The sequence below is a fragment of the Hippopotamus amphibius genome, chromosome 8 (assembly GCF_030028045.1).
Source record: "Hippopotamus amphibius kiboko isolate mHipAmp2 chromosome 8, mHipAmp2.hap2, whole genome shotgun sequence".
NCBI lineage: Eukaryota > Metazoa > Chordata > Mammalia > Artiodactyla > Hippopotamidae > Hippopotamus > Hippopotamus amphibius.
The window spans coordinates 119,461,803-119,487,537 of record NC_080193.1 but is presented as its reverse complement, the minus strand read 5'-3'; the positions used below and the strand labels follow the sequence as shown (position 1 = coordinate 119,487,537).

The following is a 25,735-nucleotide window of genomic DNA, read 5'->3' as shown; positions in this document are numbered from 1 at the left end:
CTCACTTTAGTAAGAAAAGATATAGTGTTTAAATTAGAGCCGGCCTATAGGAACACTAGAGAATATCAGAAACTTGGCTAAGAATGAACAACAGCGCAACCACAATGCGCAGCTGATTTTGTCCTTCATGTGTGTGCGTGCTGCTGATTAAAACTTGATACTACTAGGCCAAACAAAACTTGTATGCTTTCTGTGGCAATTCCAACAGAATCATTCTAAAGCTATTATTTTTTGGGGGAAGCATAGGTGTAAAATCAAGATCAAGCTAACATATATGAAAAAAAGAACAAAAGTGAATCAAAATAACTGGCCTTAGGTCTACACTTATTTAATTAAGTAAATTATAGTGGCTCAATGCCTAATCATATTGTATCTATAAATATAGTAAATTACTTATTATAACAGATTTTTAAAGGAATACTAATTTAAAACCTGATAAAGCAATTTCAAATGACTAATTTTTCTGGTATCACATACGGATTTCAAGGATACTCTGACTGCTCAATACCTCAGTTAAAAACTACCTATATAATTTGTTAGCTCTGATATTACAACAACAGAAGTTTACAACTAGTATAAATTTAAGTGAAAAAATACAACTATAATAAAAGGCAGAATATATTTAATTCTATATAAACGAAAAGTTCTTTGATAATACTTAAAAAAAAGGAAGGAAGGCCGGGCGCCGTGGCGCGCGCCTGTAGTCCCAGCTACTTGGGAGGCTGAGGCAGGAGGATCGCTTGAGCCCAGGAGTTCTGGGCTGCAGTGCGCTATGCCGATCGGGTGTCTGCACTAAGTTCGGCATCAATATGGTGACCCCCCGGGAGCGGGGGACCACCAGGTTGCCTAAGGAGGGGTGAACCGGCCCAGGTCGGAGACGGAGCAGGTCAAAACTCCCGTGCTGATCAGTAGTGGGATCGTGCCTGTGAACAGCCACTGCACTCCAGCCTGGGAAACATAGCGAGACCCAGTCTCTAAAAAAAGAAAAAAGAAAAAAAAGGAAGGAAGGAAGGAAGGAAGGAAGGAAGGAAGGGGAAAGAGAGAGAGAGAAAAAGAAAGAAAGAAAGAAAGAGAGAGAGAGAGAGAGAGAGAGAAAGAAAGGAAAGAAAGAAAGAAAGAAAGAAAGAAAGAAAGAAAGAAAGAAAGAAAAAGAGAAGGAAAGGAAAGGAAAGGAAAGGAAAGGAAAGGAAAGGAAAGGAAAGGAAAGGAAAGGAAAGGAAAGGAAAGGAAAGGAAAGGAAAGGAAAGACCACCTGGGGATCCAGGAATATTTTCTGAATCAGTTGTTAAAAAGATAAGCAGGATTTCAAAAAGCAAAAATAGAAAAAGTCAGGATTTTCAGGAATGGATAGAGAACCAAACAGAAAATGTGAGAATGCACACAGCAAGATTTGGTCATCTTACAGGACCCAAATGAAGAAGAGGGAAAGAGCAAGAAAGCGAAGAGAGCGAGAGAAGGATGGAGTAAGTGATGGAAGATAAGCTAAAATAAATTTAAGAGACTTGAATGCCATACAAAAAGTTTAGAAATAACTTTAAGTCTGAGCTTTTCAAATTATGCAAAACAGAAAATAATCTTTCCAAGAAACATGAAAGTTTAGAAAATATAGATATGATAGGTCACTTACTAGATGTGTAACCACTGGTAAATCTTTGCTGGGATTAAATCAGTGGCTGTATTTCATGATCAATAGATTTTCAAAACAAACAAAACCTGTGGACTCACATAAGGCTACCAACCTTCTTATATTTCTTTATTTAAAACAGGATATTAATTTTAAAAATTATAGTCTATAATTAATATCCTTTTATAAGACTTTTTAACATCAATTTTTAAAAGCTTTATTTAAAACAAAACAACTCTCATTTCACTGGCTTATCTTTTTCATTCTGCTTATAACCATGTATTAACAGCTACTGGTTTAAGGAAAAGGTGAGTGATATTAACCCATTTTACATTGCTATAGGTGATCAAGGAAGACTGACTTTCAAAATGCCTATATAGTATTTTGGTGCTGAGCTCTCAAAGATGCATTTTCAAAGGCAAGCATGCTAACCCACCATTCTAAAACATAAACTTTATAGTTGCTTAGGATTTATTAAATTTTACTTCATATGTAAGTTAAATATTTCATTTTAGAAACTGTAAAATCCAAAGAGAAGTTTTATTACCTTCATATCAGTTTCTCTTGGAATGTGATCCTTGAAATCTTCGATGGAACTGACAAGAAAAGGAATGTGGTAGGACAAGACCTAGGCAGGAAAACAAATAAGAATGCAGAATTATTTTTAAAAGGCAACCTCTAAACTTATGAAATATTACTAATTACTTCTAGTTTTCATAAAAGTTATTTTACTTTGTCTCTTTTCATGTCATTTTCTAAAGTACTATAATACACATAAATGGAATGTATTTGATGCCAAACCAAGTATAGTCAAAATGGAAAATGCTCTAATGAAGAAAAAAGTTGAAAAAGTAGCACAATACCCAGGCAAGTTATATCCTCTGAATTTCAATACCAAAACAAAAAACAAGTTTAAGTAACTATAATTTCTATACGTTTTATTTCATAAACTATGAAAACTGAAATTTTAATTATATTACTGCCAACTATAAATTTTAAAAGTTACTTTTAATTTCTGGGAAATTAAAAAGGATTATTTGGCTATAGGATATGTACTTATAGTGGTTTCTTACATCTCTAAGTGCTTCTTGTGCCAATGATCGGAAGGATAAAATTACACCAATTATTGTCATCCTCTTCAAGACACTGTCAACAGCTAAATTTGTAGGAAGGGGAGAAGAGAAGAAAGTGAATTGGATTCTTTCTTAACTATGGAGAAAACTCTCAGTCATAGAAACCCCATGATAAAAGGCACAATTAAAAACAATTTCATTACAACAAATGATTAAAGAGGCTAGTGTATTGAAAGCTAGTATTAAAATTAATGAAATTATAGTCTACTTCCAGTGCAGTACACTGTGTTTTAAAATGGTTTAGATGGTTCATCAGAATCTTGAAACAATCATGCAAGTAGCCACCAGTATAATCCTACCACATTTATGGCAGAAGTAGGAGGAAGGAGAGAGAGACTATGGGAAAAAGAAGAAGCTGATCAGAGTGGATCCTCAAAATCAACTGGCCCTGGGATTTGGAGATGCTAAATTAAGTTGTTGAGGTCTAGAGTGTCCAGAAACAAAAAATGACTATTGAGATCATAAGCGGTAAGACCAGGTTTCTGAAGACTATGAATGGATCCGATTACTTACATTTTGGCTTGAGAACATTATTCTGAAATTTATTATTATTAGAGCCAATATCAAAACTTGGTTAAATAAAATCAAGAGAGATTACAATTAGAAGATCAATACCTTCATACTTTAAAAAGCCAATATTTACTGAATTACTCCCCATATACAAGGCATTATACTATGTAATAAGAAAGCAAATACAAACAAAATAATAATCTAGACCTCAAGTAACAGTCTAAATGGACTGTCAAGAAAACTAAGAAAATATGATCCTATTTATATGAGAGAAAAAGACATATATACATACATACACACACATTTGTATATACATAATAAATTTCTAGACAGGTATGTAGAAAACTGTTAACTGTAGTTATACCTTTGAGAAGTAGGAATAGAGAGAACTGTTTTGTTTTGACTTTCTACCTTCTATATGGTTTGCTTAAACCTCTACCATAAGCATCTTTTATTAATACACATGAAAAGGCATAACATAAGCCAAAATATGACGAGAATTAAAATAATAGTGTTAACAAAATGATGTAAGGCACAAATATGTTATAAATTCCACAGAAGCAGTCTTATTAATCTTTTAATCTATCTATAGCACTCAGCAGAATGCGTAAGACCCAGAAGACTAGAAGATATTCAGTGAAATGGTGATTCAAGAAATAAGACTAGAAAATTGTTACTATCCAGAAAAGGAGAGGAGAAATGAGAGTAAAAGAAAAGATTTCTCTGAGAATACGTCATCCAATTTATGGGCATAAAGGAGGAATGAGAACAAAAGAGCATTCCAGTCCAGAAAACAAGACAGTAAACCCAGAAAAAAGAATGCAGAGAATAAGGTGGACAAACAGAAAATAAGTAGTGTGACATAATCATATATTTCCCAAAGGATGTTACCCAGAATTTAATGAAGTTTGCAAAGACTATATCTGTAACTGTCTCTTGAACATACACAACAACAACACATTAAAAGTTCTGCGAAACCTCACAGTAAGAAATCTTGTTTAACTTGTTTTAATAAGTAAAATAAATTTGCTCACGTCACATAGTCAGAAATTCTGAAAAACTAAAAGTTAATTTCAGATTGCCTCCCAATTCAGAGGTACCTCTTTTTTTTTTTTTTTTTGGCCACACCACATGTCTTACGAGATCTTAGTTCCCCAACCAGGGATTGAACCCGGGCTATGGCAGTGAAAGCGCCTAACCACTGGACCGTCATGGAATTCCTCAGAGCAACTTTTAACAAATTATATTGCTTTCTATTTTTTAGGGTATTTAAAAGAATGTGTTTGTTGACTATAAAAATCAAACTGCTACTAAAGTACATCAATTTCTGGATATAGGATAAAGGCAGCACAAAGGTAAAGGAGATCAGAGACAATGGAGAATATTCTGGAAAACAGTTCAACTCAAAGAGTAGCTTTCTCTATTCCCCTAAATAAGTCACTCTCAAGCAGATCTTTTCCTTTTCCAAATCACAAGAAAGATTTTGTTTCAATTTGACAAACAGAAGAGTTAAAGTAACAGTAAACATGCATTGAACACTGTAGTGGATTAGCTGCTTCTAACCAGATGACTCAGTCAAAATGTTGTTTATTAGCATGAAATTAAGAAGGGTTAATAAGGTCTGTTGGGTGATAAGTATTTAAAAATGAAAGAAACATGAAAAATAATAAAAATAATAAGAATAAAGTAAAACATACTAGAAAATATAAGCATATAGTATAACAATGCACAAAAGAGATCAGATGGGGATTTAAAAAATAATATCCTACAAAGTCTTTATTCACACTCCTCCTCCCTATAATGCTACCAAGTCAATCTTTTCTTTTTCACTTTTTTATTTCATTTTTTAAAGTTCCATAGAGTAAACTTGACTTTCCCCCTTTCAGTGTACAGCAATAGGAAAAATTTTCATATGTGTAGATCTGTGTTACCACCATCATCGCAGTAGTGACAGTTTCATCACCCCAAAAAACTCCTTTGCTGCCTTCCCTTTATAGTTCTGGCAACCACTGATGTGTTAAAAAGGCAACCTGTAGTGTAGTTTCATATTAATTTTTGTTAAATAAGTTTGTGTTTTTAAAAGCAGGATAAGATAGCCTAATAAAGTGATTCTCTAAATCATTTCAGTTTTATAAAATTTGATATAGCTGCAAAATATTTAAAAGAAAAATATCAGAGGGGAAGTATATGAAATACATGCGTGTCTTTAATTTACTTCAGGATTATTTTTTATTTGGGAAAATAAACTCTCTGGTTTTCTCTAACACAGAGTATTTTATTCAGGATTTCATTAAATTTTTAATGTTGTAAAGGCTTTTAAATGAATCAATAAGAAGTATGACTTTAAAATAATTTTTAATTATAACTTTGAGTTCAAAAACAAAAAGCCAATGAAATTAATTCAAGTTGCATCTAAAATAGTTACCTGACTAAACACACTTTAATAAACACCTAAGATTCACTGCTATTTCACAATGCATCTCCCACAAAGAATCAGTATCAAGAAGATAGGTAAAAACTTTTTTAAGCTTGTAGGCTCAGGTTTTCATGCAATGAATACTAGTTCGCAACACAAAGGAACAAATTACTGATTCACTTAACACAGAGGGATGAATCTCAACAATGTATACAAAAGAGAATATACTGTGTGATTCTGTTTATATGAAGTTCTAGAACAGGCAAATTTAATCTGTAGTGACAGAAATCATATCAATCACTATCTACAGGTATCAAACTGACTATAAAGAATTATGGGAAGCTTTCTGAGGTGATGGGACTGCTCTACATCTTGGCTGTGGTAATGGTTATGTGGATGTATACATTTGTCAAAATCCATCACACTGTTCACTTAAATGTATGCATTTTACTTATATAAGCTATACCTCAATAAAGTTGATTTTTAGAAAGTTACGGATTCACAAGTTAAATCTCCTTTAGGCTAAATTAATACAGATTTATTGTATTTAATTTAATGGGTTCATGAACTAATTTATAATGATATCAAATATGTGACACACAGTACTAAGAGTATGGTAAAGAAAAAAAATTATGAAACAGATAAGCCATTTATTTAAAAGATCCTTTGACTTCAAAAATTTTCCAGTTCTCCTCATTACTGAAGAGTACCTCTCATAACTTACTACTTATATTTATAAAATTCGAGAAAAAGCTAAATACTGAGTGTCAAGGTCTTCTTAATGCTTATAAAAAGTATCATGAGTTACCCACATGATAATCTTTTGAAGAGTGCAGCCATCTGGTCAGGTTTGTCAAAGCTGGTCCTCATTTGTGTTAGCACATCAACATTCTCCACCACAAGTTTCTAAAAAAGGAAAAGAAAAAAGAAAAGAGAGATCCTAGGTCAGGCACAGACCTCCTTATGTTGATGAGATAAGACATGCTTAGAAATTACAATATGGCTAGTAGGAAAAATAATACACAAAATACCGATGCTCTATGCTAAGTTTTTGTTATTGTTTTCATAAAAGAATCTTAAAATTATTTACATAAAATTAACGGTTTCCTTCAGTTTACAAATTCAAGAAGGGAGGAGTTCAGGAAAAAGCAATAAAGATAAATAGCAGGATAAAGGATTATCTTATGCTTAGACACAGAACAGCACCAATAATAAAAAGCAGACACTGAAGTGGATATAGAGAGCAATAAATTCCAACCAAAGCAAAAAGAACTTGCTAAAGTTAAAGCTGGCTAAAGATAGCCTAGAGTTCATCACTGGATATATATACATAATCAGAGGGAGAAAAACTTGCAGGGGTATGGTACCACTTCATGGACATTATAATAGGGCAATCTTTCCCAGCACAAAACAGAAACGTCAACTATCTAACCTCTCTTGCAAGGACCATAAAGAAAAGGGAAGAGAAGGGAGTGAAGGCTAGCTAATTAAGAAAAATATAACTCATTAAAGAATGCTTTCTTAAAAGGAATAATGGAAAATTAATTTCACTTAAAAATTATAATGAGAACAAATATAATTAATTTTATTCTGGCAGAGATAATGGATATATGTATTTGAAAAGCCTGGATATCTCAATTCAGCATGTCTGGGTGTGAAGACGTAGCAAGCATGTTGTTAAAGTGCCTCAGTGGTTGTGTTACAAGCCAAAGGATGATGACAACTGACTCAAGGGGAGCATGAAAAACTATATGGAATTAAGAGGATTTTGACAACAGTTCTATTTTCTTTCATTTGTCCAAAGACTTCGAAGTTTCAATAGAGTATCCGTACTTCTAATACTAGTTACATATTAATATATTTTCTCTTTGTGACTTAAAACTCCACTCAAGTTTAATTTTTCTATGCCAAAAGTCAATTATTTAATGCCACTATAAAATAATTAGAATTATAAAACTGCAACAATTTAAAAAAATGTGCAAGTCAGCCATAATCTCATATTCTAGTATATAAACCTTTCTGTACCTACACACCTCAAAAAACAAACAAACAAAAAACCTATATGGAAATCTATAAAAGTAATTTTTCCTATACTAGTATGAATTCTGTTTATATTACACTTCAGATTATTTCTGTTTATGCTCTCACTCAGCTCCAGTCACATTTATTTGCTAAATTCAACCTCTACAGTGTCTACTTAGACTGCCTGCTCTCTCTGAGGCCAATTTAATACTTGTCCCATCAGTCAATACACACTCAAATACATGCCCAACCTTGACAGTGCTCATGCACCTTGAACATAATATCATGCATCAGTGAAGCAAAGACAGCACTGAATTTTAAAGGCACCATTATCTTATGTGTCATTAAGAAAAAAACTCTACCAATTAAACTAACACAATGTTTTCTAATCATATGACTGTAAGACACATATAATTTCAGAAATACTAATATAGGGTAATTGTGTTTTAGAACCAATAAATTATAGTATATATTTAATAGTAAGATTCTGTCATCACTTTTAAACTCCTCTACTAGGCAATTTATAAACAATCCCATTTACACTGATCCAAATGAGGTGATAGTCCAATTTTACAACTAAGAAAACTAAGGCTCAGGTAAGTTAGATAACTTGCCCAAAGTTATAGATATTAAACAATGGAATTTGGAATTTGAATTCAGGTATGTTTGATTTAAAAACCCATGCTCTTAACCCCTAAAGAAACGATTGTTAATCTTTAGTGTGCAGCAGAATGATCTCTGGAGGATTTGGGCTCCAGTCCCACAGGTTCTGATTTAGCAAGTCTTAGGTAGAACCAAAAATTGTGCATTTTTACGAAGATTCAAAGCAAGGCTGCCACTGATGATCTGGGGACCATGCTTTAAGAACAATTACCATAAAGCATTTGTTTGCACATTACTCACGAAAAAAAAAGTCAGTGATGTCTCCTCTTATAGTTTAAATACAAATTTCTTTTCTCCCTCAACTGCATCCTAAAACAGAGCTTTCTATATATTTTAAGCCACAGATTAATATCTCTGAAAAATGGCCCAAAAGCTGGAACTAATTCTAGGAATTATAACTAAATGGTTTGGAACACACTGAGACTAATCAAACAAAACAAATCAAGACTACTAAAAAATGCTGGTTTTCTGTTAGGAAGAGTTGAATTCTTGGCACAATTTATATTTAAATTTCTTACTTCATTTGAAAAAATATCTTCTAGGACTAGAAGAACTGGTCTGTAAAATGCCAAATCAATTCTTCTGGCAGGACTGGAAGAAGAAATTGACTCGATCAGCACAACTCCAAATGAAACACACCAAGAATTTTAGTAGGAACAGGGACTGGTTGTTTTCTTCTCCAGAAGAAGAGATACATGTTTTTATCATCAGTACATGTGCATAGTGCTGACTATGTCTGACACATGATTTATTCACAACCACTAAATATAAAGAAGCTTTCCTTTTTTTATACTGGCCCAGAAATTTACTCTGGAACAAAAAGGTCCTTGGCTAAAATAGGAACTAAAACAATCAATTAAGGTAATCTTTAAGATAAAAAGAAGACAACACAGCCACGTAATATTTATTTTGTCAGTTTAAATATAAAAAATAAAAATAGAGAAAATTAAAAGCTAACAAGTTATAGAACTATCTTAAAAATACTATAATTCCCTCCAAAACACTGTATTCACTAATTTCAAAAATTAAAATGCTGTATCGGCATCATCATGCTCTAATGTGGAGTGTGAGTTATAATATTTTCCGAGGGATATTTGACAACATCAGAAAAAAATGTAAATGTTCATATTCTTTGATCCACTTTCAGAAATCTGTCCTATAGAAATGTTCGAACAAGTATGTAAACTACACGGAAGTGCTGGTTAAGTGTAGAGAGCTCTATACATATGTCTAAACTCTGCTTCTTCCAGAAATACACTGAAGTGAGAGGGAAAAAAAATAAAAACTCATAATTCTTCAATAACGAAAGCAACAACAGAGGAAAGAAGACCTAATGAGAGATGCCAACAAACTTCTAGAAGATGAAAACTGGAGCAAAGAATAAGGTGAGAAATTATAGAGCAGTTAAGTTCCTGTAAGGGCGATACAATGCAGAAGGCAAGCTAATGGAAGCCTCAGGACCTAGGCAGGGCTCAGAAATTGTAGGCAGTGGCACAGAAAAGAAGACTTGGGCTTGATAACAAAGAGGGTTATTACATGTCTGCATGGGGGGGTCACTAACATACCCAAATTTTCCTCACGATCTTAAGAAGTGATGCTGACAAGGAGGACTCTACATTCAGGAACATCAGGAACAGGAAGTGGTAGGAGAGAGAGGGAAAATGACCTAAGAATCACAGTAGCCAGCCAGATGTATTAGACTTCTTCCCTCCTCCCTCCTCTGATCTCCAACAGACTTCCACTCTCCAGCTGGAGGTTACTGCATTTGAAAAATTATTTGTAGGAATCATCTGAAGCCTAGGATGAAGATACCTTTCTCAAGAGATGATTTTTATTAGCTATTGCCAAAGCACCTTGGGGCACTACTAAATCGAGGACCACTTTTAAACCATGTTGAAGACTTGAGATTCAAGACAAAGAGAGTAACACAAACAAGGATGCAAATCCTGGGGAGGGGGTGAATCATTTCCAGTTCACTGTTACCCTGAAGGTATCTCTTTGGGCTATCTATGTAAAGAGGGTGAAAGGGAACTTAAGAGGAATTCCCTTACACTCACACTTTGGGTAGGCTTTGGGTTTTGATTACAGAGCCCCTGGCTCCACAAGACCACCAAGACCACAGCTGAATCTTACAAATGTTACTTCTGGATTAGCAAATGTCCTCACATCAGCACAGTGGCTTCCAGTGCTTTCCTTGATTTTAGCCTAGAAAGAAATACCTCACTGTCTTTTTAGCTCTTTTTCAGAAATTTTTTTCATATGTATATGTGTGTGTATAATATATATATACATTTTTATAAAGTTGTCCTTAAGGGAAAAGTTATCGAAATAACCTAGCCTACCAATACTAGAAGCAACAATCTGTATGTTATTTTATTTCTGTAATTTCATAAATTCGGTTATTCTAAGCCAAAGTAAGTTTATAGGACACTGAAAAATGCAAAACAATTAGAATCAGCACTGACAGACAAGTACTTTTGGAGATTTATCTCAATGAGATATTATAGTATAAAACACAATGAACTTGTCTATATGAAACACCATTATATTATGATCATAAGACTTCTTATGGAATAAAATATAAGAATACACACTGAAGTATGTCTCAGTATACAGAGGCTGAGAATATGAAGTCATGCATAACACCTCTAGTTTTTTGTTTTTTTTTTAATTTTATTTATTTATTATTTTTTTGGGGGTACACCAAGTTCAATCATCTGTTTTTATACACATATCCCCGTTCTAGTTCTTAATAATACACCAGTGGTTAAATTCAGAGAAACATGAATTACAACTCGGGTTTGTTAAAAAGGATCTCTAAGAAAACCACTGCAAAGCACTGTGCGATTCCAGAAAACTGAATCCTTAGGAATAGCTTTGTTTTCCAGAAATCTAAATGATAATGGGCACAATGCTAGAAATGTAAAAGCTTTCATATTTACGGTTTACCACATGAAGAAGCCTTCTGAAAAATACTCAATGAAATCAGGATTTAGTGCTTGAGAAGCAAAAAAATAAAAATAAAGCCCCTAAATGCCAAAACATAATCATGTGATTTTCTAAAAGTCTTACAACTAACATTAAATCATTCGTAAAATATGCAAGTTTCTATGAAGGTAAAATGAAAAGTCAGGTCAAGTAAGGAAAATCACATAGATTATTAAAATCAAATGTTTTAGAGAAAAAAATGTTTTAGTATCCTAAACCACCTTGGTTTTGGGTATATTACATTTAATGAGAAACCCAAGCTACATCTCCAAGCTATATATCTTCACACCCATATATCTCCAAAGATAATAAATCTAAGCTCTTACACAAAAAGTTTCTTTTGTCTAGCTTTTTAACTTAGGTTTAATATTATCAAATATTTGAAAAAGAATCCAGCCAAGAAATAACACTCTTGAGTCAGAAAACTCACAGTATTGAAAAAGAAGTCAACATCACACTATTATCATATCAACTTTAAATTTTAATATCTGAGAAAGAAAATATGGTCACTCCAAGATATAAGAGAAATGTTAAAACATAAGCTCCTTCCATTTCTTTTAAAGAATAGGGATGTATTTGATAACATCAATACTTAAGGACATAGCTAAGACAGTTAAGTTTACAAAAGAGTTACTGAAAGACTGACAAAATCTGAACTCAAAAGAGATCCAGAAATAATGAACAATATCTAACAAGATAAATTATTAAAAGAACAACAATAAGGGTCTAAAAAACAAAATCGCACAATATAAGATGTGGAAAGCCTGGTTCAAGACAGTATATGAAAACAAAAGAGGGGAAGGGAGGGGAGGAAGAAGGGGGAAGAGGGAAAAGGGAAGAGAAAAGGAGAAAGGGAAAAAAAGGTATCTGATTCCAAGTTGAAATCAGCATGGTATAGCTACCTAAGTGCTGATGCTATCTTAAATTGTATCAATAAGTATAGTGTCTAGGGTAAGTAAATGCACCCTCACTAATCAGATATCTAGCTTAAGTTTATTTTCAATTCAGGGCACTAGTCTCTAAAAGTGACACCAACAAGATAGAATTTGTAACAGAAGAGAGTGAGACTAAATATGAATATAGTTCACCTAGGGAAGAAAAAGGTAATACACAAGTTTTTAAATATGTGAAGGGTCTTGTTAGAGGCAGTCTCTACCACTTGATATAAGAATGAGGATTATTCAAAAATTACTATTTAGATATTAATATAACTAGAGATATGCAGTAATTGATAAGACTGCCTCATTTTCAAGAAGACCAAATCACCTATCTAGAAAAAATGTATGTTCCTGCATCAGATAAAGGTGGGTTAGCTGACTGCTAAGATCTCTTTCATTTCTCAAGACAGTGTAGTGGGGTACTAGTATAAGCTCTGGAGCCAGATAGACTATAAAGATTCAAATTTAAAGTTTCACACTTGTTAAGCATATGAGCCTGGACAACTTGCTTAATCCTTCTTGGTCTTACTTTTCTAATTTGTAAAATAAGGATAATACCAGTTTTAAAGATTTAAAGAAGTTAATAAAATATATGTAAAGAGCTTAGAAAAGTCTTAGGACAAAGTAAAGAATAATGAAAGCTACCTATTATTATTTTTGAATCCAACAAATATTTACCAAGCACTACTACGTGCTGGACACTAATTTAGCATCAAGGTTTTAAGAGAGTTTTATAATTGTTTTTATTCTAGTGAGAGTGACATAAGATGCATGACATGAAAGGTCACAAGTAAAACACAAATAAATCTGGATAAAGAGAATAAAAAGTAATGGTTGCTATTTTTTAAACTGTGGTCAAGGAAGGATATTCTGATAACTGAAAAATACAAGAATGGTATGAGAAGACAAGCTAAGACAGTATCTCAGTGAAGAGTATTTTGAGATGACACAATAGCAAGTAGGCCAGCCAGGATGGAGGAATAAAAAAGGTGAGAAAAAGTAGAAAGCCAGATCCTCTAGGGGCCTTGCAGTACTGTTAAGGACATCAGATGCCTTAAACTCTCATAGATATGAATAGGTTAGTTTTTATTATCACACCATAATACGCAACCCACCATATTAAAAGCACTAAAAATAGTAACAGTTTAGAAGTATCTGCTTATTCAGCCTGAAATAAAAAACAGCTGGCAAAAGCTAAATTACTGAACCATAATTCTTCTATTATCTCATACTGAAAGGAATACAAGAAAGTAAACTGAAGATGAGAAATTTGTTCCCTGAGGCTTCTAGGCTTGCTGTTCATATTCTTGAAATGTTTTAAAGCTAAAATCAATAAAGACAATTACCTTAAGTTCAGCAACTTGTGATGAAATATGCCACATAAGGCTTTCACTTAGGAACTTCATACCATATGGGCCCAGTAGTTCTGATAATGACCTCATTTCTGAAAGGAAATGGAATTAAGTTTATACCCTGACAGAGCAAATATTTTAAGGAGCAAATTATTAATGGAAAACCCTAAGAAAAGTCACTAGAATAAATAAGAACACAAATGCAAAAGTAAGTCTAAGATGTATGACTATCCATATAATTGAATGAAAATAGTCATAACAGAATCAAAAGCCAAAAGAATCAAGGTTTCTTCATTCTCTAAAACATGTCAGAGTATTATTCACCTGATATGTCAGAATATTCCTCTGCGTTAAATGTTAATTCATTTTCCGTAGGTAAGTTCACAAATGCTTTCATTGCAGGGAAATAAGCTATATGACCATTGCTGACTTGTCTTAACAAAGTTTCCAAATACCTAAGGAGAAAAGTAAATTTACAACTGGAGAAATTAATTCAAAATTTATTATGGTATACATTCCTGCATATAATTTTAAAGTTGACTAATAACTTAACATGAATGAGCAATTATCCATTAAAAAAAAATAACTTTCGTAGGTTGTTCATTACAAAAAACTTTATAACATTCCAAATTTCCATATATGTTCCTTACCAATTTGTGTACAGACTTGTAATGGTTGGCTCTCCATGACTGTCTAAATGTTGTGTTTGTTGAAGAAGAACGTTATTAAATACTCTTGTAATATCAATTTGCACATAGTTTTCTATTGACTGGAGTACAGTCATGTATGCTCTTACACTTGTTAGCAGCTCTGATGGTTTTGCAATTTCCTGTGTGGCTTGATTATACATAGTCATTCCGACAATTGACCTGGGGTGGCAGGGTGGTAAAAAAAGAATTAAAAAGCTCTGATTCCTGTATTTATGTAAACAGGCCATTCAATCCACTGATCTCTAATATTAAATAAGCAATAAAATTAATTTTAAATACACTTTGTTACAAATTCATGAAATTACTACTATCATTATCTTCCAAAGAAACAACTTTAAAAAAGATTATACACCTAAAAGGTATAATGAAATGGGAATGCAAATGATTAAAAAAATACCAAGGGCATCAGTAATAAGAATGATTTAAGAATAAAGAGGATTTAAAAAATTCCTTTAACATGGTATGTGGTCTCCAGCAAGTACAGTGGACTATTTAGTCCATAGCCTAAATTCCTTTGGCACTGTTATATGCCAGTAGTCTTTCAGGCTTTATAAATATTATGTACAATCTTCATATTTAATAACCCTACATCGCAGTTACCACCATTCCATAAAGGAAAAAAAAAACTAAGGTGCAGAACTCAAGTAAACTGATCAAGGTCGCTTTGTTTGGAAGTGGTGGGTCTAGGGTTTAACCCCACACCTACCTGATTTAGTGCTACCTCTCAACAAAATGCATGACAATCAAAACAATTAAAAACAAAAAGTTTATTGTACAATACTCTAATCACTCACAGTACATAAAACACAGATCTGTTTGGTTTATACTGCAAGCAACTGTATAAGCCTAAAAGGAAACAAAAATTTTGAAAATACTTTCCTAAACGATCTTTTCCCCACATTAGTTCCCTCATTCCACATTCTTTAAAACTTCCTGAGCATTAGATTTATAAAGATCTTGGGCTTGTATTTGTGAGGATGAATCCTTAAAGACACCAGACAAACCCCATCACTAGTAACAGTCTCAGAAGAACTCAAGACAAAACTGCTATCCTTGTACACAGCCCCTAAGTCCTAAGACTGTGCTCAAATGATCAGCAAAAATCAACCAACTAATACTCACAAGCTATTTGTCCTGGCATAAATATCTTTCCCAGGTTAACAAGTTTACAGCCTTGCCTTGATCCTGACCACTAAGTAAATGTTTGGTAAAAAAGAACATCTGCTTCTCCGTGGATTAACGGACCAGACTGTTTACAGAAGGAAAACAAGGGAGCTGTAAACTGAACCCTACCTTCTACCCACCACTCCACCACCCCACCCAGTTGAGAGTAATAAATACCAGAAGGTGTAATGTCCCTTTGGTCTAAATACTGGAGCAGTCTGGGTTTCAATGTTAGGATGCCTGCCTTACTAAAGAAGAGCAAAAGATAGTCTTTGTTCAACACCAGACTCTTCTCAACTGATGACTTAACAATTTACTGCCCATTTAAATATTCGATTTTGTTCTGTAATTGCTGTAGCTCTAAGCTTTATACTGTTTCATTACTACTCATAGTACTTAACATAATGTTACACATATGGCACAAAAACTTGTTAGTGACTACAACCTTTGGCAAAATTTTGTTTCATAAATTGCTTTAATGCCTTCAAGAAAAACATGTTGAATCAATCAATATTTTCTTTAATAAATAAGTGTGTAACTTTAGAAAAAGGCTGAAGCAACATGTACAAAATTAAAAGATTTCTGACTTGTTATATAAAATATCATTTCAAGAAACATATATATAACTTATAAAAGTAATTAGAATTGAGTGCCTCAAGAGTCTAGAATTCTACTGGCCTAACAGCACACACTGGAATTCACAAGACTTAAGTGTTCATCTACTCCTGAGGTTTTCACACATTTGACTGTGATCCACTATAAGAAATTTATTTAGCATCACAACTCAGTACATACATACATATATATAACTAGTTTCATGAAGCAATATTTCTACTTACTACATGCAATGCACTGATTCTTTTCCTATTTCTTCTTCCTTCTTTACTTCCCTCCCTCTTCTTTCTTTCTTTAAATGTTGATTACAACCTTCTAAACTGATCTCATGGTCCTACTGGGTTGCCACCTACCAGCTGAGGTACATTGATTTGCTCCAATCTTCTCCCTTTTTCTTACAAGTTAAGACTCACAGAGGTTAACTGGCTTGTCCAGTGTTACAACTAGTTAATAAGTACGGGATAAGAATCTGGGTAATTTAAGTAATTCCCAGTTCACTATTCTTTATATTTCCCAGTTCATTTTTTATACTGCCATTTCTACTAATTTATATACCATTTATGTACTATTTCTACTAATGCTTTCCATAATAAAAGTAAACAGCATATAGATATGAAGAATAAACATAACTGAACCAACAAACAAAGACAGTTTGTATTCTCTTACTTAGTAAAGCGGATTTCCAGATGAGAAGTCAAATATTCTCGTGGGGTAAAGGTATGTTCCCAAACTACCATGTTTGGTACATAATTTATAGAGAAACACAACTCAGAAAGTGCAGTGTGCAATTTATCAAGGCTGAAAAAATATTAATAAACAGTAAATAAAAATTTTAACATTTCATCATAGCAATACAAAATTAATTTTATAAACTTATCAGATTTATCTGGGCATAATAAACTGCAAAATCAACTTCTCCTCTCTCAAAATTTGAACTGACAAGTTCAAAATCTTTAAAGGTATCACTAACCTTTGAGAGTAATTTTCTAAGGACAGCATCATTCGTTTGTTTATTCAGATAATTACTATATTGACTTAATATACAAGAAAGGGCTTATTCTGTACTCATAAAGACAATAATTTCCAACTCCTGATGTACTTTCTGTTCTGGAGGAAGAAAGTTGTCTGAAAAATGGCTAATAGCTTGCTCAACATAGGAAGCAAGGAAGTAGGAAATTTACTTTGAACAAAAAATATTCACCTACTATTGCTCATCTATACCTCCCCTACAAACAGCACTGAATGCTATCTAGTCTAATATACCCATTTAAAAATAATGACATCAAGTATTTTCTAATATATGACAAGATGCCAAAATAGTGTCAGACATCTGATTTTAAATAAGCTGAAAATTATATAGATTTTCAGACAGATTCTTGGCCTTCAAGAGTCAACATGTAAAGACAAATGACATCTTCGAAATATATTTTCTTCAAAAATACAAAATATGTATTTTGGGATGAAATAAGCACTAACTGTCTAGTCAAGTCCACAAAGATCAAAAAAATTAACAACTGGGAAATGAAGAATTTACAATTACCGGCATTTCCTCAGTACTAATGCCATACAAAAAAATGAAAAGAACTCGTCTATCTGTAACAAAAAGGTACAATAATAGTGGATGGCTTACTTGGTTACTACCAGCCTGTTTTTCCTCATGCTCTCAACTCCTGGTTTTTCCCTTTCAGGTTCCCCTTTCTTACCAGTCTGTTTTTTTGACTTCTTATTCACTGCTTGACTGATGGTTTTGGCACAATGCTTGGGCAGCAACTAAATTTAAAAAGAAAGGAAATCATACACACCAAATACTTTGAAAACATTAACTACTGAAACAAACCTTAGCTAAATCCAGACTATGTGGCAAATATCATGCTAGTACTAAGAACAAAGGTAATAAGTGAGATGTCGAGTTTACCTAGCCAGCTTGAAGAGCCCACTCAGCTTGGTGGAAAACAGAAACAGGGAAATCTTGTGTGAAGAAACACTTCACAGAGGCAGTTAAAGCAAAGCTACAGTTAAAGGACAAGTTTAAAAAAGCCAGGCAAGTGAGGAATAAGAAAAACATTTTACTGAAAGGAAAATGGCCTATGAAGACCAAGACTATGATAGGATACAATGTGTTCAGAATCTAGTTAGAATGACTAGGTAGTAGAGCATAAAGTGCAGGGTAGAGAGGCTTGAGCTACCTCAGGAAGGGACTTCAATGTCAAGCTAGAAGCTGGATTTTAAACTGCAATCCTAAGGACAGTGGCGATTTTTTAAAAAAACCTAATAATGGAGCTTCACCACAAGAGGTAATGAGATTTACTGAGAGTTTGAGAATAAAATTAAAAAGTGGAAAACAAAAACAAAAACAAAAATCTACCTAAGAAATCATTTTCTTGCCTTCATACACAATTTTCCTATCTGTAAGGAAACATTTAAATTATTACCTGGTCACTAAGAGTACACTGTTCCGTGCAAATATCAGTGATGAGATTTCTAGCTTGTTTGGCCATTTCATCGAGGAACATATTACACAAGGAAAGACTGCGATCTCCAATATGATGTCTCTGTTAAAGCAAAATAGTAACAACAATAATAAAAATCATAAGAAAGTAGTTTGAATTAAAACACTTTTTAAATAAACATGGAAAATAAGGTTCAAGTCAATTCAACAATAAGGAGTGAGGATGGGAGATGTTATACATTTTTTTTCTCTTGTAACAACTAACCTACCATACTGTATTTGCACACAACTGATACAAAATAAGTACCTGGTGATTATACAAGTAAAGTATGATTGGAAAGAATCTGAAAGGAAAAGTATTTTCCCTAATATGAAAAAGTATTCTCAAATTCCACAATGTCCTATATCCAGTTCTTAAATACTAAAATATCGAATACACAATATGAAAGATCAGATTTAGAGTAATATTTTCTGATCTCACTTGATTTATATATATATATAAAATTAAAACTATATGTATATAAATCTTGAAAACAGAATTTTGTAGTATATAAACAGAAAAGGAAAGCTCAAATATTTAAATAAAATCATTACAAATCAAGTCAGTAAAACAAACTCACAAGGCATTCAACTCTCTAAAATCAAACTCCCCATCCCAGAAGAGAAAAAAAAGCTGACTAGCATGCATTTTCTGAACACAACAGGGGAAAAAAGAACATTATATCTAACTTTTGGGAGATTATCTATGTACATGTAGATACATACAATCACTCAAATCCATCTATCTCTAGTTCAAAAGGTACTATCTTTCTGCAAATTCACTGTAAGTACTCCAGCTTAAAATGAAGCCTCAGCATTACGAAGTTGTTCTAGAGGCCTTTTCTATAATCTTCCTGATCTAAATGAGGTGAATGGCTAAAACTAAAATTATAAAGCAAGAATGCACTGAGAAGTATTAACTGTGCGTACCAACTTACTCCATCCCCACCCTTAGGTGAATTCCCTCAATGTTCCCAGAATGCCCCATATTTCTACCACAACAGAGATCATCTGATCATGGATCTGTCTAGGGTAAAGACTGTGTCTTTGCATCCTTTCAATCACAGGTTTAAGAAGACACAGCTGGAATATAACAGGCTTTAACAAGTTAGCTAAATGAAAAAGAGAATAGTACCACTTACTAGCTGTATGAACAAGGGGAAGAAAAAAAAAAACATCAGTCCACCAGAGAATTTCTTCATCTGTAAACTAAGGATAATTATCAGTAGTTCTGACTATGCGGCTACTCTGTTGCAATAATCGAATGCAACAAAGGATAAGAGAATGCTGTATAAATTTTATGGTTCTATATAAATACAAACACACTATTAATTATCTGTTGTAATTATTTGGTAAGAATTGAGTCTTACCCTATTAAGGAACCATAATTTTACCAACAAAATGAGGTATAAACATTAAAATAAATAAGGTAGGTGACAAGAGATAAAATGATGAAAAGTGCTATGAAAATATGGTAAAGGAAGGACAAATTTTAAGTGGAGGAATGCTAAAAATCTTTTTGGAGGAGGTGGGATTTAAGCTGAGCACTGAAGAAAAAGAAAGAGTACAACAGGTAGAGGTGTAGGGAAGTTAAAATTTATGTATGAGGAAAAAGCCTTTAAGATGCCAAAAATTAGACCAGTAAATTAGCACAGTTTACCTAAGGTGGGACAGTTACAATCGGGAGCGGAAAGCAGAAGACTCTGAGTATATAGTGGATAAACAAAACGTGATATATACATATAACGGACTATTATTTCATAAAAAGGAAGTTCTGATATATCTATAACATGGATGAGCCTTGAAACATTATGTTAAATGAAATAAGCCAGACACAAAAGGACAAATATGGTATAATTCCACTTATATGAACTCTCTAGAACAGGCAAATTCAAAGAGACAGAAAGTAGACAGGAGTATAACAAGGGTAGGAAGGATGGGGAGTTACTGCTTAAGGGTATACAGAGTCTCTGGTTGGGTTGAGCATACAAAAATGAATCACATACAAAAGGCATACAAAAAACAATCACTGTATATAACTTTACTATAAATATTAATACCTGACTCACTATTTATTTTAATAAAGGTAATTCTAAGTGACTTTATGATATGTTCTTATAAACAAGTATGTATATTTATCCAATCATTCAATATATATCTATATCATATATCTATTCAAGCATTCTTCTGATTCTGCACAGAGATGCAGAATTAGACAATTATGACTTTGTGAGTCTTTGTGAACATTTGGTCACCTATATGTTTGGAGTAATTTATTCTGCATACCATATAAATCACAACACTACTCTGAAATTACCTCTTCTGGACATAGTTCATGTGTGCAGCTCATAAAATGAGTGCAAAGCAGTGGAAACGCAATTGAGTATCTTGACTGAGAGGGTAACTCCAAACACTGTTGAAACATCTTCTCAAAAGCACGACTATAAAAACTATAATGAAACAAAACTTAGAATTACAATTTTTGTAGTTAAAATTAAAATGTTATGAAACAGTACCTTACAGTTAATTTGATTCAAGTAAATGAAAACTACCAACTGTGGCATTTACTCTCTAGGAAAAGTTATTTTTCCAAAGACTTATCTCTTACACACCAATAATCACTTCAGAGTAATAAAAATATTACTTATAGAACATTAACACAGTTTTAAATTAAAAAGTTAAAGAGAAGATAAACCATATCTATGGCATATGAATATATGACATTCAAATCTTACATCATCAAATTTCATCAAAGCTAAGTCACTATCAATTGTAAGAAACCATTATTTTACATACCACTAAGAAAGAAAAACATTGTCAATTCAACAAGTACACACCATCAATTTTAAATTACTTCTGGATTTAAGAGATGATAAATATAAAAGAATGTGAGGTGATAAAAATATTGTACATCTTGGAATAATTATGACTAACACAAGTAGCAAACATGTCTTTATCTTGGATGTGACAGACAAAGTAAGAATGTGGTTAAGAGAAAATACAGATAAAAATTAAATGACTGAAAATTTGCAAATTTTAGGCATTATTCAAAGTGCTTTTATTTCCAAGAAAGAGAAGTGGAATTTCTAATTGCCATATCCTTCTTTTGCAGGAACTTTTCTGTAGCTCAAAAATAATTAAACATAAAATGTTCCATTTTCTTTCCAAGGTAGCCTTTGGATCAGACAATAGGATAGGGTTCCAAAAAACCCTTAAAATTCTTACAAACTTGTTAAGTGATAACTGTGTTTCATGAGTTGCTTCAAGAGATCCCTTATGTTTTCCCTGCCTGACAATTTGGCTTTCTTCTGCAATACTGCTAATTAAAGCCATAGCACCAACTGCAAAAATCAGTGTAGGCTGGTTTTTTCCCCCCAAAAATAAAAGCAAAGAGAAGCTTTTCATTATGATCTCTCTTCAATTCACAGAAACTACTATCACTATCCATTGAGACTGTCTCAGCATTTTAGAATTAAAGGAACCTACTAGACTATTCCCATCAGCTTCCCTAAAGGAAAAAAAAAGATCAAGATAGGCAAAAAAAGAGTTATTATTGTACAGCTTGGAGTCAGAATACTTAAGTTTTGAGTCCTGACACCATTTATTCATTTTATCACAAACAAGTTCACTTATTCATTTAAATACTTATTAAGTACTTACTATATTAGACACTAAGGAAACAAAAACATGACCTTCTTCAAGAACTATATTATGAGGGGAGAAAAAGAAGAGTTGTAAACTACTAAGTATAACAAAAGAGATGTATGATAGAAGCAAAGAAGAGGGGAGCACAAGGAAGGGAAGAGTCACCACATCTTCACAATATTAATGTCTAACCTAATACTACAGAGTGAAATTATGTGGTATTTAATTTCTAGCATTTGCTCTATTTGACCCTGATCCAAAAATTTTTTCCTTTAGTCTAATGACACAATCTAAAGCGAGTGTTTTTCACCTCCTCAAAGAAAACGTAAAAATAAATTCACATTGGTAAGAGTTGCTCTTATAAATAATTAAAAACAGACACAAAACCTCAACTGGTAAACTTCATTTTATTTAGCAAGTCGTTCACTATTCCCTTTATCCTTAAGAGTCTATTACTGGGATATATGTATAAATACAGCTGATTCACTTTGATGTACCTCAAAGGCTGGTACAAGAGTATAAAGCAATTATATTCCAATAAAGAGCTTAAAAAAAAAAGTTGGACCAGTAAAACAAAAAAACAAACAATAAAGAGCCTATTACTGAATTGTCTTCACCACCACACTAACGCAATCAAGAAACATACCTTTGGATAATAAAAATTTCAAATTCTGATTTAAAGAAAATTACAACATACCAAAATATGGAGAGATCTGATGTTTCCACCAACATTTCCACCAAGGAATCTACCATTTTTGTGTGAAAAATTATTGTATTCATCATCTTTCCAAGTTCTCTGTGATCTGAAAGACTAAGTGAAGCCTTAGAGACACTAGTATATGCCTGTAAAAGTAAAGCAAAAAACAAAAGTAGTTCAGGTAATGACTTTAGGTATAGACCAAATCTACAGGGAAAAAAACAAACAAAAAAAACACCCACTTCTGAAAAATATTTAAAGTTTGTTATGAGCAACATCACCTTTTAAAAACTGTCTGTAGTGACCAAACTTAAAATTCCTATCAAGAATTTATTTAAATAAAGTGAAATACTGTCCTTAAAACAAAATGTAATACATGGGTCATTCATCTTAAATCCCCAAAATAAGTGAACTTACAATATCAAAAGTATAAAACAATGAATTGTCATGGTGTCCCTACCAAAAGAAGTTTTCAATCTAGTTCAAGGGAAAACATACATAGGAAACAATAAGATGAAAACAGGTATTGCACATGTTGATTCAGGGAGGTTTTAGATTATACTGAATCATTAAAAACTATACTAATTGATGGATTCTAGAAAAGCACTGTGAAGATGGTAAAATTAGTGTAGGTTGACCAAAAATGTGATAGGTCTTAACCAAAACCATCAGGATAGGTTGTGAGGGAAAGAAATTCCACCAAAGAGGTACCAGCTCACAGAAAGCGAAACCCACCCACTGACGGTAGACATTTCACAAAGGCGGAGAACAAGAATTGTAGGATTGCCTACAGAATAAACACTGTTCACCATGGCTGCAGTTTGAGTGCAAAGAAGAGAAGGGAAATGGTGAAAGAAGAGACTCAACCAGATCCTGCAGACCCTTGCATATCATGTTAAAGAATTTAAACTTTTTGGTGAACCATTTTAGGTTCTGTGTGATAGCTAATTATTGTTTAGGAAGATTATTCTATGGGGAGGGGGAAACAGAGAGGGGTGGCAGAAAGGGAACGGGGGCAGAGATCTGTTAGGAGGCAGTGGTGACAATAATCCAGACAGGATTATCATATGATCTAGGGTGATAAAAAGTGTTTAATCTGGGAATGACTAGATTGGTAGGAAACAAGAATTACGGATGATGGCCAGGATTCTAGCTTTTGGGAGACATTCCTTCATGAGTCTCATGTGTCTACACAATCTGCTGTATATGCCAAAAACGCAAGACCCAGACCACTCACTATCCAGGCCATTTCTGGGGGCTGTATTTGCATCTACCAAATTTGAGCAATAATGTGTTTCTCTGGAACAAAGAGCAAGTATGCTTACTGTTGATGATAAAATACAGAGTTCCTCAAACTCAGTCCTCCTTAGCTGCAAGACATGTCCAATGCATACGTAGCATTCATCTGGGTCTCTCTGGACTACCCCCATGAGACATGGAAGCAGGGGGAAAATGATATATATATTGATGCTCATGCCACTTCCTGTGCAGTGAATTAAGTCCTTTGTCTCTGATCCAGGAGCCCCATGTCTTCTGTTAGTATCCATGAAACATTAAGAGACTAAATAATTACTGCCTTTTAAGTAGGATAAAAGTCAAATCTCAACTTCTACAACGGGAAAAGGTCACTACATGACAAAGTTACCGTTCACTAAGGCAGGCACATCACAAAGCAGAGTTTTATATTTTGTTGTTTGCATCTGCCAGTAAAGGGGAGACAATGAGGAATATGATGTCACTACTTTAATGGCAAGATATATTCTGGACATTCATCACAAACTAAGTCTAATTTACCTTTAATTTAATTTAATTTATCTTTCATCAGCTTTAAACTATAAAGAGGAACCAGTAGTGGCCACAAGTTCAATGAAGACTCATTAACTGAGGTTCATTTTAAAAATTCTTAATAAAAATATCACTGTGAAAATAAATTCAGATGATATGGATGGTGACAAAATGAGACAATTTAACTTAAAACACTCATCTGAAACACTTGACAACAATGGAAGAAGAAACATACATTACTAAAAAAGAACTGGCTTAAATGAAAGTCTAAGATTTGAATAACCCAAGTAAATTAGAAGGCCAAAGAGAAGAAGCTAAATGAAAGAGTGACTGGAGATGCTTAAGGGATTAATGAAATACACAGCAGAACGAGATGCCTTAGGAAGCAGAAAAAAAATAGCAGAAAACACATGCAGAGAAGGAGAACTCTTCTTTTAAGACTACAAAGACTCCAGTGAAGGCACATTCCCCCAAAGGTTTATCCTTCTAGCCCTGCTCTACTCAAGAAGTGATATCTATAGAGCTCTACACCTCTCTCTGGCCATATGCTTACACCTAATAACTCTTGTCCTACCAGATCATTGATCAAACTCAGAGCACTCATATCTTTTGTGAAGATATTGATATTTTCCTTCTTGCAGTAATACTTTTTAAAAGTCTCTTTAATTGCTCTTTGCTATGTAAGCTATCTTCCTATTCAAATTCTACGCATTTTTCAACCTCTGGGTAAAACATTGCTATCTCTATAAAGCCATTACTAGCAATTCCAAATTGAAAAGAAATTCTCCTTCCTAAGAAAACTATAATTAATTGATAATCATACCCTGTTAGTGGCATATTTTAACTTAAGCTTTTATATTTTAAACTGCTATTTAATTTTCATGTTTTATGCCTTCTCTTCATAGCCAGGTTTATAAAATACCCAAAAGAGGATTTGTACTGCTGTCAATATTTTATCTCATGAATCCTATGGTCTAGTCTGTAG

General features: G+C 33.2%; 1 protein-coding gene across 2 annotated transcripts in view; it reads right to left on the bottom strand.

The window, feature by feature from the left end:
* The window catches only part of NCKAP1 (NCK associated protein 1), a 98,638-nt gene that overhangs the window by 6,702 nt on the left and 66,201 nt on the right, over nt 1-25,735 (bottom strand). For both annotated transcript variants that reach the window (XM_057744186.1, XM_057744187.1), the window contains 11 exons: nt 22,966-23,111; nt 20,941-21,073; nt 18,568-18,687; nt 17,766-17,905; nt 16,802-16,933; nt 14,297-14,515; nt 13,971-14,101; nt 13,641-13,738; nt 6,496-6,589; nt 2,698-2,780; nt 2,172-2,252 (listed from right to left, as the gene is read on the bottom strand). In XM_057744186.1, coding sequence (XP_057600169.1) covers nt 2,172-2,252; nt 2,698-2,780; nt 6,496-6,589; nt 13,641-13,738; nt 13,971-14,101; nt 14,297-14,515; nt 16,802-16,933; nt 17,766-17,905; nt 18,568-18,687; nt 20,941-21,073; nt 22,966-23,111 — 1,377 coding nt within the window. The remainder of the gene's footprint in view (nt 1-2,171; nt 2,253-2,697; nt 2,781-6,495; nt 6,590-13,640; nt 13,739-13,970; nt 14,102-14,296; nt 14,516-16,801; nt 16,934-17,765; nt 17,906-18,567; nt 18,688-20,940; nt 21,074-22,965; nt 23,112-25,735) is intronic.